The sequence below is a fragment of the Oncorhynchus gorbuscha genome, linkage group LG21, assembly GCF_021184085.1.
Source record: "Oncorhynchus gorbuscha isolate QuinsamMale2020 ecotype Even-year linkage group LG21, OgorEven_v1.0, whole genome shotgun sequence".
NCBI classification, from domain to species: domain Eukaryota; kingdom Metazoa; phylum Chordata; class Actinopteri; order Salmoniformes; family Salmonidae; genus Oncorhynchus; species Oncorhynchus gorbuscha.
The window spans coordinates 8268691-8281990 of NC_060193.1; the positions used below are offsets into that span (position 1 = coordinate 8268691).

At 40.5% G+C, this 13300-nt stretch overlaps 1 protein-coding gene across 1 annotated transcript; it reads right to left on the reverse strand.

Annotated features, from left to right (window-relative positions):
• Positions 1-4567: 4567 nt before the first annotated feature.
• LOC124007932 (zinc finger protein 184-like) lies at positions 4568-12387 on the reverse strand. The gene is made up of 2 exons (XM_046318814.1): positions 12117-12387; positions 4568-6028 (listed from the first exon to the last, which is right to left on the reverse strand). The coding sequence occupies exons 1-2, from the start codon at positions 12280-12282 to the stop codon at positions 5118-5120; spliced, it is 1077 nt and encodes a 358-aa protein (XP_046174770.1). The 5' UTR covers positions 12283-12387; the 3' UTR covers positions 4568-5117.
• Between the last annotated feature and the right edge of the window lie 913 nt (positions 12388-13300).

Sequence of the window (13300 nt, forward strand, 5' to 3'; positions counted from 1 at the left end):
TGCGTGTCATCCTTGAGCTTTAGCAGGTGACTACATTTTTAACAGTTAACCTGATGATTGTAAACTGGATACAAATGTAATTCATTAAAAAAAAAATTTGTCTGTATGCACAGCCCTAGCTTGAACCCCGCCATGGCTGCTTGTTGCTTCATTGTTTAAATGTTTTTTCATTATGGCGTTCCACAGGGACCACTGTAAATTAGTGACAGGTGCCTTGTCTCTGAAAACTGGACAGAAATGTAATCAACATTTTTTTTTAAGTCACATTTTCACACCAGCTCACACCAGATGTGGAAAAGAACACAGTGAAAGAAATGACAGGATAATGTGTGACCCACACAGTCACAGCACAATCGCCCACTGTCTGTATGTCTGTCCCCTGTACACCGTCTGTGCAAGTTAAGGTGGTAGAAGATGGACTAAATTACAAGACACGCAAGTTAAATGTGAAACTATCCCTTTGTACTAGACAAAACTAACAATGTCATTGTATTCTAATCAACTCATTACTCTTTTAAACATCTTTTACAGTTCATGTTTCAATTTCATACATTGTCAATATTCACTGCCCTCACAAAACTCTTATAGGTATTTTAGTTTTTTAATTTCCCTTTCCTGATTTGAATGCATATTAAAGTAAAATAAACCTTTATCGTGCCTCTTGTACGCTTTTATCTTTTGCACTTAAAACAGTTCAGATCACCGTTAACATTTTGAAGTTAGAGGGGACCATATAAATTACGGGAGTGTCTGTACAACTGTCACTTTGTAGTAGACAATTATAAACATTGCTTATATTCACACCCCACATTTGAGTGAAATACAGGTTAGTTACAAATGTCAAACTTAAAACACATGTCCAAATGTAACCAACTTCACATAGTCCCCCACAATAAAGACACACGAACACCCACACTTCAGGTTGACTTTTATCTGCAGTAAAAGATATCAAACAGTGATGACAGGCATTGACAGGACGGTCACAGCCACACGCTCACTGGTTAGGTAGGACACAAGATATCTTTTTTTTAGATGGTAAGTACTTTTGATTCAGTTTAAAAATAAATATTGACACAAAAGCTGTTGTTTAGACTGATTTGATCGTGCACAATTAATCTGTGCTTCAGTCTGATCAACTGTAGCCTACTGATAACAAACAAAACTGCAGAAAGCCAAGAGAGGCCTATGGGCTCCAGCCAGGGGGGAGTAAAATGTGCAAGAAAATTTCAATTCTGCACGAATTTATGGGGGAAACTTGAAATTTGACCTTTCTCGTTCTTAACTCCTGTGGCTGGAAGCCGCTCTCGGGCCTGATGGATGTTTCCCTGCCTTGTCATCCGTCCCCATCCAAAAGGCCTGTGCTACCTGGAACTTGCCTGCAGAGGAAGTCGTCTTCATCCGCTTCTCGTCCTCCATCCTATAGTGTAGTAGACGGAGAACAGCAAGATGATTGATCCAAGTCGTGGAAACCGAAAGCAGCGGCACGCTGGTAAGCGGACTGGATAATCTGCCTGATGTTTGGAGCAAATTGACATGAGGAATAGCTTCGCCACACTGGGGCCTGATCTACCTGCGCCTTCATCTCTGGGACTGCCTGTGTCTGCGACGGCTGTGCTGACTCTAACTTCGCTGACTCCATTAGCAGCTTCGTCATCAAGTTCGGCTCACATCTGCAGTCTCCTTGCAGCATGTCTAAGGCACGTTCACGCAGATGAGCAGGGATCCTGGGCATATTTCTTTTGCCGTTTTTTCAGTCAGTAGAAAGGCCTCTTTAGTGTCCTAAGTTTTTATAACTGGGACCTTAATTGCCTACCGTCTGTAAGCTGTTAGTGTCGTTACGACTATTCCACAGGTGCATGTTCATTAGTTGTTAAAGTATGGGAAACAGTGTTTAAACCCTTTTACAATGAAGATCTGTGAAGTTATTTGTATTTTTACAAATTATCTTTGAAAGACAGGGTCCTGAAAAAGGGACGTTTCTTTGTTTTGCTGTTTACTGTATAAGAGGTCATACAATACGTTTTGTAGTGATTCCTATGTTGTTCATGTAAAAACTATTTGTTGGTCTGTGGTGTGTATTGAGGAGCAACCAGATGCTGCACTTGACACATTTATGAAATTGCTTATTCCAGTTACTAATAAGAATGCATCTATTAAGAAAATGACTGTAAAAAAAATAGTTAAATCCCCTTCGATTGATGAGGAATTGAAAATTGAGAGGGATGAGGCAAAGGGAATGGCAAATAAGTCTTGCTTCACAACCGATTGGCAAACGTATTGCATATTGAGAAATCATGTGACCAAACTGAATAAAAATAATAAGAAACTACACTATGAAACAAAGATAAATTAAGAATGATTAAAAAAATTATAGTAAAAAGCTTTGGAGCACCTTAAATGACATTTTGGGCAAAAAGGCAAACTCAGTTCCATCATTCATTGAATCAGATGGCGCATTCATCACAAAACCCAATGATATTGCCAATTACTTTAATTATATTTTAATTGGCAAGATTAGGCATGGCATGCCAGTGTGACAAAGTGAAAATGTTGAGTTTCCATCAACCTCACACGCAATGTAGAGATCAAAGAATGCCGCAGTTCGCGGGTAGAGTAGTGGGTGAAACCATTCACTTCAGGAAAAGGGGTGATATAAATAAAGTTTCCTTTCATTATGTGTTGTTGAATTCATACGAATATTTGCTGCCATTGTAGTAAGGTTGGCAATACGAGAGGTATTCAGATGATGTCCAGTGTCTGTGTTCTTTTGCCCATCGGAATCTTTTCTTTTTATTGGCCAGTCTGAGATATGGCTTTTTCTTTGCAACTCTGCCTAGAAGGTCAGCATCCCGGAGACGCCTCTCCACTGTTGACGTTGTGACTGGTGTTTTGCGGGTACTATTTAATGAAGCTGCCAGTTGAGGACTTGTGAGGCGTCTGTTTCTCAAACTAGACACTCTAATGTACCGGTCCTCTTGCTCAGTTGTGCACCGGGGCCTCCCACTCCTCTTTCTATTCTGGTTAGTCAGTTTGCGCTGTTCTGTGAAGGGAGTAGTGCATAGTGTTGTACGAGATCTTCAGTTTCTTGGCAATTTCTCACATGGAATAGCCTTCATTTCTCAGAACAATAATAGACTGACAAGTTTCAGAAGAAAGTTCTTTGTTTGTTGCCATTTTGAGCCTATAATCGAGCCCGCAAATGCTGATGCTCCAGATACTCAACTAGTCTAAAGGCCAATTTTATTGCTTCTTTAATTAGCACAAGTTTTCAGCTGTTCTAACATAATTGCAAAAGGGTTTTCTAATGATCAACTAGCCTTTTAAAACGATAAACTTGGATTAGCTAACACAACGTGACATTGGAACACAGGAGTGACCGTTGCTGATCATGGGCCTCTGTACGCCTATGTAAATATTCCATAAAAAATCTGCCGTTTCCATCTACAATAGTCATTTACAACATTAACAATGTCTACACTGTATTTCTGATCAATTTGATATTATTTCAACGGACGAAAAATGTGCCTTTCTTTCAAAAACAAGGACATTTCTAAGTGACCCCAAACTTTTGAACTGTAGTGTAGATGTTATTGAATTGGAACAGGAAAAACACTGCAGTGCACTTATGAGGAGTTGACTATCACTACTATCACTACTATCACTACTATCACTACTATCACCACTATCACTACTATCACCACTATCACTACGATCACTACTATCACTACGATCACCACTATCACTACTATCACCACTATCACTACTATCACTACTATCACCACTATCACTACTATCACCACTATCACTACTATCACCACTATCACCACTATCACTACTATCACCACTATCACTACTATCACCACTATCACCACTATCACTACTATCACCACTATCACTACTATCACCACTATCACTACTATCACTACGATCACCACGATCACCACTATCACTACTATCACCACTATCACTACTATCACCACTATCACTACTATCACCACTATCACTACTATCACTACTATCACCACTATCACCACTATCACTACTATCACCACTATCACTACTATCACCACTATCACTACTATCACCACTATCACTACTATCACCACGATCACTACTATCACTACTATCACCACTATCACTACTATCACCACTATCACTACTATCACTACTATCACCACTATCACCACTATCACTACTATCACCACTATCACTACAATCACTACTATCACTACTATCACTACTATCACCACTATCACTACTATCACCACTATCACTACGATCACCACTATCACCACTATCACTACGATCACTACTATCACTAGGATCACTAGGATCACTACTTCCCAGAAGTTACAATTTCAAACAATATCATGAATGAGCAACATTGGGTCAGAATGGATGAGAAACACTCATGGACAGACGGAAGGAGATAACTTCTGGAATTAATGCATTTAAAAAAAAAAAATCAATAACATCAGTCAGAACATTCTGTCATCACCAGATATCCCTGTTTCTAATTACGTGGAAACATCAACAGACGTTGAACAAAATACAGACACCACTGTTATTTAATTTCCTAAACTTTTAATTCAAATCAAACTTTATTTACACAAAACATTTTAATAAAGTAAATCCATCATGTATCTATTTATCTGAAACCCACAGCAGGAATGATCCAGAGTAGCTTTGCTTTTCTAAGAGTGTTGTTCACATCCTGTCTTTTTATTCCCATCTCCTGACAGGAGATCTTTGTCCTGTCTTTCTTTGCTTTTCTAAGAGTGTTGTTCACATCCTGCCTTTTTATTCCCATCTCCTGACAGGAGATCTTTGTCCTGTCTTTCTTTTAATAATAATAATAATAATAATAATAATATATGCCATTTAGCAGACGCTTTTATCCAAAGCGACTTACAGTCATGTGTGCATACATTCTACGTATGGGTGGTCCCGGGGATCGAACCCACTACCCTGGCGTTACAAGCGCCATGCTCTACCAACTGAGCTACAGATTTTCTTGTGTTTTCATCCTATTTTCTTTCTATGTGGATGTATCTTACGTGCGTCAGCACATTTACCATCTGAATTCATCTTTTACCTCTGACTGAGCAGCCATATGATTACTCGCCTGTGTGAGTCCGTACATGTGCAGTTAGGTGCTCTTTGCGAATGAAGCCTTTACCGCAGTCACCACAGCTAAAAGGTTTCTCTCCTGTGTGAGTCAGTATGTGTCTCCTTAGGTCCCCTTTCTGAATAAAGCTCTTCCCACAGTCACCACAGGTAAATGGCTTCTCTCCTGTGTGAATATTCATGTGCCTGGACAGATGTCCTTTTTGTTTGAAGGCCTTGCCACAAAAGGGGCAGGTGCAGGGTTTACCACCATGACAGAGTTGGACATGGGCCTTCAGTTTACAGGTGGAGTTATAGAGTTTCTTGCATAAGTGGCATTCGCTGACTCTCTTCTTGGCAAAAGTCACATGTCTCTGCAGGTCAGCTTCCAGAGGAAACATTTCACCACAGTCACGGCAGTGGTGAGTTTTTATAGACGTGGTGCTGAGTTTGGAATAGTGTTCCCCCATTGGTGGGTTTGGATCCAATGATGGGCTGCTGTCAAGTCCTACTGTGTCACTGCTTACAGCTGAACTGTGGCTGAAGGCAATGTTTTGATTATCTGGAGGGTCACAGGGAATGTTGAGACCCTTAATGTGGGTCACAGTGCCAAAACGTGTGAGTTTCACTGGTTTAGAGTCTCTCTCTCTGTTCTCCACAGTCTGGATTTGGGGAAGAGTCAAGGACCAAAGTGGGTCCTCCGGATCACATTCCCTTTTCACACAGGAAGGAGTGAATTTGAATTCTATGATATCAGGCTCCAGACCTTGAAGCTTCCCCTGACTGGTCCTGAGTTCCTCCTGTTTCTCTTTAATCTGTGTGGGCTCTGGGTCCTCCTGACCCAGACTGGGGCTCCATTCCTGCTCACAGTGCTGCTGCTCAAGGGGAACCTCCTCTTCAGAGACACAGAGCTGCAGGGATTCTGGAGGGAAGGAGAGAGGAGGAGCAGAGGTCATCTATACAGACTTTAGACAAGCTGAGAAAACTCAATTCCACCATATATATATATATATATATATATATATATATATATATATATATACATCTCAATGGAGTTGTGATGAGTGTCGGCGGAGTGTATCTCTGGTTGCATCGAGTCCCTATCTGTCCAACCTGGAAAAATTTCCATTCTTTAACCTCTCTGGGATATGTGGGACAGTAGCGTCCAACATCCAGTGAAAATACAGAGTGCCAAATTCTAATAAATTACTATAAAAATTCAACTTGTAATCATGAAATCACACATGCAATGCACCAAATTAAAGGTACACTTGTTGTGAATCCAGCCAACGTGTCAGATTTCAAAAAGGCTTTACGGCAAAAAGCAAATGATACTATTATCTGATGACAGCACCCCAGCAAACAAACACAGACCATCATATTTCAACGCTCCTTGCAAAAGTATTCGGCCCCCTTGAACTTTGCAACCTTTTGCCACATTTCAGGCTTCAAACATAAAGATATAAAACTGTATTTTTTGTGAAGAATCAACAACAAGTGGGACACAATCATGAAGTGGAACGACATTTATTGGATATTTCAAACTTGTTTAACAAATCAAAAACTGAAAGATTGGGCGTGCAAAATTATTCAGCCCCTTTACTTTCAGTGCAGCAAACTCTCCCCAGAAGTTCTGTGAGCATCTCTGAATGATCCAATGTTGACCTAAATGACTAATGATGATAAATACAATCCACCTGTGTGTAATCAAGTCAGAGTGTTTTCTATCCAAATCTACTAATAATATGCATATCTTAGCTTCTGGGCCTGAGTAGCAGGCAGTTTAATTTGGATCCGCTATTCATCAAAAATTCCCCCTATCCTAGAGAAGTTCATGCCTACCTTGTACCTGTGTTTGACCTGTGTAATTTTATTTGGGTGTTGCAATACGTCATTTTTGATCATTTATTTTTTAAACAACTTAATTCTATGTGAAGTCGGTCAAATCTGTCATTTAACAGACACTCTTGTGGGGCGGAAGCGTAGCCTAGTGGTTAGAGCGTTGGACTAGAAACCGGAAGGTTGCGAGTTCAAACCCCCGAGCTGACAAGGTACAAATCTGTCGTTCTGCCCCTGAACAGGCAGTTAACCCACTGTTCCCAGGCCGTCATTGAAAATAAGAATATGTTCTTAACTGACTTGCCTGGTTAAATAAAGGTAAAATTAAAAAACTCTTATCCAGAGTGACTTACAGTAGTGAGTTTCTTTCCAACAGAACAACACGACTTTAAACATGGACTACACAACCAAATGTAGAAAAAGGAATACTTTATGAAGCTAGCTACAGTGCCTTTGACCTTTTTTTTTTTCCTCCCTCCACATTTTGTTGTGTTAGAGACTGAATTTAAAATGGATTAAAAATGGATTAAATTTTGATGTTGTGTCACTGGCCTACATACAATAACCCCATAATGTCAAGGTGGAATTATTCAACTCCTTTGCTATGGCAAACCTAAATAATTTCAGGTGTAAAAATGTGCTTTTACTAGTCACATAATATTGCATTCTGTCACCAACAATAATAGGACAACTTGTCAGTTGTACAACTGAATGTATTCAACTGAAATGTGTCCTCTGCATTTAACCCAACCCCTCTGAATCAGAGAGGTGCGGAGGGCTGCCTTCATCGACATTCACATCATTGGCGCGCGGGGAACAGTAGGTTAAAACCTCTTTGGGCTAGGCGGCAGTATTTTCACGTCCGGATGAAAAGCGTGTGCAAAGCAAACTGCCTGTCACTCAAGCCCAGAAGCTAGGATATGCATGGTAGTATTGGATAGAAAACACTCTAAAGTTTCTAAAACTGTTAAAATAATGTCTGTGAGTATAACAGAACTGATTTGGCAGGCGGAAGCCCGAGCACAATCCTTCCAGGGATTTTTTTTTTTTTGGTCATTGTGTTTTCCAATGCTTTTCTATGGGAAACCTGATTTATTAGGACCCAGATTGCAGTTCCTATGGCTTCCATTAGATGTTAACAGTCTTTAGAAATTGATCCTAAGATCCCTAGGATCCCTAAGAGCTTTTAACCTCCTTGCTCAGGGGCAGAATTACAGATTTTTAACTTGTCAGCTCGGGGGATTCGATCCAGCAACATTTCGGTTACTAATAACGCTCCTACCCGCCAGGCTACCTGCCGCCCTCCTGTGTTTAACATGATTTTTGAACGACTTTCATCTCTGTATCATACAATTATCTATAAGGTCCCTCAGTCAAGCAGTGAATTTCAAACAGATTCAACCACAAAGACAAGGGAGGTTTTCCAATGCCTCGCAAAGAAGTGCACCTATTGGTAGATGGGTAAAAATAAAAAAGCAGACATGGAATATCCCTTTGAGTATGGTGCAGTTATTAATTACACTTTGGATGGTGTATCAATACACCCAGTCAATACAAAGATACAAGCATCCTTCCTAACTCAGTTGCCGGAGAGGAAGGAAACCACTCAGGGATTTCACCATGAGGCCAATAGTCCCACTTTAAAACAGCTACAGAGGATGGATCAACAACCTTGTAGTTACTCACAATACTAACCTAAATTACAGAGTGAAAAGAAAGAAACCTGTACAGAATACAAATATTGCAAAAAATGCATGCTCTTTACAATAAGGAACTAACTTAAAACTGCAACAAACAAAAACATGTGTCAAAGAAATTAACTTAATGTCCTGAATACAAAGCATTACGTTTGGGGCAAATCCAACACAGCACATCTCCGAGTACCACTCTTCATATTCAAGCATGGTTGTGGCTGCATCATGTTATGGGTATGCTTGTCATTGGCAAAGGACTAGGGAGTTTTTTAGGATAAAAAGAAATGCAATAGAGCTAAGCACAGGCAAAATCCTAGAGGAAAACCTGTTTCAGTCTGCTTTCCAACAGATATTGGGAGACAAATTCACCATTCAGTAGAACAATAACCTAAACCAGAAGCCAAATATACACTGCAGTTGCTTACCAATAAGACATTGAATGTTCCTGAGTGGCCTAGTTACAGTTTTGACTTAAATCTAGGGATGCACGAAATGTCGCTGAACATATCGGAATCGGACAATATTAGCTAAAAATACAAACATCGGTATCGGCCTGATGTCTAGTTTAACGCAGATGTTAAAAACTGATGTCGGGCCTCCCGGGTGGCGCAGTGGTCTAGGGCACTGCATCGCAGTGCTAGCTATGCCACCAGAGACTCTGGGTTCGCGCCCAGGCTCTGTCACGACCGGGAGGTCCGTGGGGCGACGCACAATTGGCCTAGCATCGTCCGGGTTAGGGAGGGTTTGGCCGGTAGGGATATCCTTGTGTAATCACGCACTAGCAGCTCCTGTGGCGGGCCGGGCGCAGTGCACGCTAACCAGGTCGCCAGGTGCACGGTGTTTCCTCCGAGACATTGGTGCGGCTGGCTTCCGGGTTGGATGCTCGCTGTGTTAAGAAGCAGTGGGTTGTGTTTCGGAGGACGCATGGCTTTCGACCTTCGTCTCTCCCGAGCCCGTAGCTACCACGAAATTGGGGAGAAAAGGGGGTCAAATTCAAAAAATAAAAACGATGTCAAGGCTTCCGTGCCTACACAGCATTCCTAACCTAGCCCACAATGTGTGGATCGAGCAGTCATTTGAAAGAGTAAGAACATTTCAGCGACACAACTCAAAGGCAAAATCCATGAAAGCCAAAATAATCGAATGGAATTCATTGCCCTTGACAATCAACCATTCTCTGTCGTGGGTGATGTTGGCTTTCACCGACCGGTACACACTACCAAGTGCACAATTTTTCCGATGTTGCCCTACCAGAATTACACAGTGATAGCATCACTGCTATTAGTTTCACGACATACATACTATGGAACGCTGTTTGGGTCTTTGCGTGTCAAAATATATACAGTAGTACTGTCAAAGCTGTACAACAAAGTCTGCAAACAAGCAAACACCGGCCACGAAAAGTTTGGGGTTTTAGGCTGGGTTTCTGTACAGCACTTTGAGATATCAGCTGATGTACGAAGGGCTATATAAATACATTTGATTTGATAATAAAGCATCATTTGTTCGACCACAACTTCTGGGCTAGCTAGCTGTAGCTTGGTACCTGGCTAACACCAATACAACCAGCCTGAAAACAATGACCAGTAGAAACTACAGTCATTGTCATTATTCTTAGCAATGATTTAGGAATCCCAGTGAGTAAGTATTAGCTAGGTAACCACTTGTTGTTCGCCTATTGAAATTGAACTTCAGTTCATTAAAATAAATAGCTAGGCAGCTACTTAAACCTGTTGCCCAAATTATAAGCAGCCAGCTAGCTTCATCTGGCTAGACGAGGCTCGACCGCACCATGTGTTGTGAAGCTAGCCACAATAAAGATTAGACACAATAGTGGAATTTGAGGTTTGCCTTCAAAATAAAAGTATGTCATTGACAGTGATGCAAATGAATACAAATAGTAGAATTATGCCATACATTTATTTTGAAGGCTAACCGCAAAGTCCACTAATTGTGGCTAATTCCTTATTGTAGCTAGCTTCACATAGATGGGTCCGACCACCATTAATCAAATAACAACTGTCTTATAAATTAGTCACACCTAGCTACTGAAACAGACTGTTTCAGACTGTTTTGCTATATATTTGGGGAAGAACATTGTTTGCATCCATTTTTTATTTTTGATGACCAGTGTTGTAGATGAGCGAGACAACTGTACCAGCATCATAGCATATGTATCGATGAATCGTGGTGACATATGAAAGACGAGTGATAGTGTAATCAATGTGTAATAACTAAGTTTAAAAAAAATGTATGAGCGCGTTCAATTACTGTGTGACGTACAGTCATATTCACGTGCTGATTGGTCAAACAGTGTTTTCTGACGTGTATCTTTTTTTGATATGCAAAGACCCAACCGGCGTTCCATAGAAATCCTGTCGTGGAAATAGTGTGAAATAGACTTTTAATTACTTCATAATAAAAGCCGAGCTGATTCATGAAAACAACTAACAGACTACTTATACATTTGTCCTCCTTACGTCATACTCATAGTAACTCCTCTTAATGGCTCATCACCGTTACCATATTGTCTTCATATTAGGACATGGAACCTGTAGAGCCACAGAAATGGTTTCATGCATGTAGGACCATAGTAACAGACCATGGCACCCTACAGGCACCCTGCTAACTCCTCTGAAAGGGACACCCCTGTTCTGGAAAATACCAAAGAGGTGTTACCATTTTTTTATTTGACCTTTATTTAACTAGGCAAGTCAGTTAAGAACAAATTCTTATTTTCAATGACGGCCTATGAACAGTGGGTTAACTGCCTGTTCAGGGGCAGAACAACAGATTTGTACCTTGTCAGCTCAGGGGTTTGAACTCGCAACCTTCCGGTTACTAGTCCAACCACTTGGCTACCCTGCCGCCCCATAGCAACAGTACATAGTTGGCCATAACACAGTTACAGGAATAACCCGTCGTGCACGTCTAATGGTGTCTAATGACCCAGAGCACATATGTTGGCTAAAATGTTGGGCTAAAATAATAAATATCGGGTATCGTTTTTTTTTTGGCAAGGAAAATATTGGATATCGGTATCGGCCAAACATGTCACTAATTAAATCGTCTTGGAAATCTATGGCAACACTTGAAAAAGTCTGTTTAGTAATGATCAACAACCAACTGGACAGAGCTTGAAGAACTTTTAAAAGAATAATGTGCAAATATTGTACAATCCAGGTGTGCAAATCTCATAGAGATTTATGCAGAACTCTTACAGCTGTAATCACTGCGCTGCCAAAGGGGATTCAACATTTATTGACTCAGGGGTGTGAATACTTACGAAAATGAGACTTGTATTTCATTTTCAATAAATTTGGAAACATTTCTAAAAACACGTTTTCACGTTGTCATTATGGGGTATTGTGTGTTGATGGGAGCGACAAAAATATATTTTGAATTCCGGCTGTAACAACAAAATGTAGAATTAGTCAAGGTGTATGAATACTTTCTGAAGGCACAGTAGCTAAGTACCTATTTTACGTTGTCGTATCTCCGGTGTGATCCCCAGCAGTCTCCGTAGCCGATCATTCTCCTCCTGGTACTCCACTACCGTTTTCTCAACTGCACCGAAAATCTCCACAGCAGCCGCCGTTAAACGCTCATTTAAAAACACACTCAACAACTGTAGTTTAGACATTTTCAGTCGAATGTGAGTTGGGGTAGTCTATTCAGTTTAGTCAGTATGTATTTCTTTACCCCACACAAGGAATGCAAAATCAAAACAGTCGTTTCCAATCCTACTTCCGTGTTCTAGTCAAGGAATTTTAGAAAACTCCTTGGTTTTAGTGGGTGGCAAACCCAGACACGCACAGCAGCGCCGCAAGCTGGATGGGGGTTTAGATACTGTGAAAGAAAGTTTACAGACCAGTAGTAAAGGAAACCATAAATACATGTAGACAAACAGTGGTTATCATAAGTATAGGATAATGTGGCATAATCAATTCTTCATCAGGAGTCGACTGTATATCAGTGTTAACTTTGGCAGCTATTTTAGATTTAGTTTTAGTCAGGGGTGAAAGCAAGGCGGTATGGTGTTCCAGACAAATAAATAGTGGGGGTAGCCTGTACCGATAAAACATAAGCCTATCACAATAATTTAAACAAAATGTCAAGAAAACTGTAGGCTATTACACACGTATTTATCATGACGCATGTCAGAGGAATTAACAATTTGCAAATGGACTTGTGGTATTGCCTACAATTCAAAATGCGATGTGGTTCTATGATAACACTGAAATTTTGCCAAGGCAGAGATGAGTGGCTGACACCAAGATGCGCGCGGGGACAACTGTTAACGCATAAATTCTGGCCCTAATGACAATCGGCCAATGTCATTACACTTTTTGGTGTTTTGTGTAAAATATGTCTCTTTCCATTCACTACTGTTTGGAGGCTGGAAATATGGTAGGGGAGAGTGAGGTATGTTCAATTCAATTCAAGGGCTTTATTGGCATGGGAAACATGTGTTAACATTGCCAAAGCAAAAAAAAAAAAAAACAAAGCAAAAGGTATGTTGACACACTTTTCACACTGTGTAACATTTACTAGGCGCAATACATCACAATGGAGCACAATACATCACAATACATCACAATGGAGCACAATACATCACAATACATCACAATGGAGCACAATACATCACAATACATCACAAT

What these genes read in the sequence shown, in the direction of transcription:
- LOC124007932 (XM_046318814.1), bottom strand. Translation starts at nt 12,282, where the DNA reads ATGTCTAAACTACAGTTGTTGAGTGTGTTTTTAAATGAGCGTTTAACG. An exon ending in GATACGACAACGTAAAATAG is followed by an intron (nt 6,029 to 12,116) that starts GTACTTAGCTAC and finishes CCTTCCCTCCAG; the next exon opens with AATCCCTGCAGCTCTGTGTC.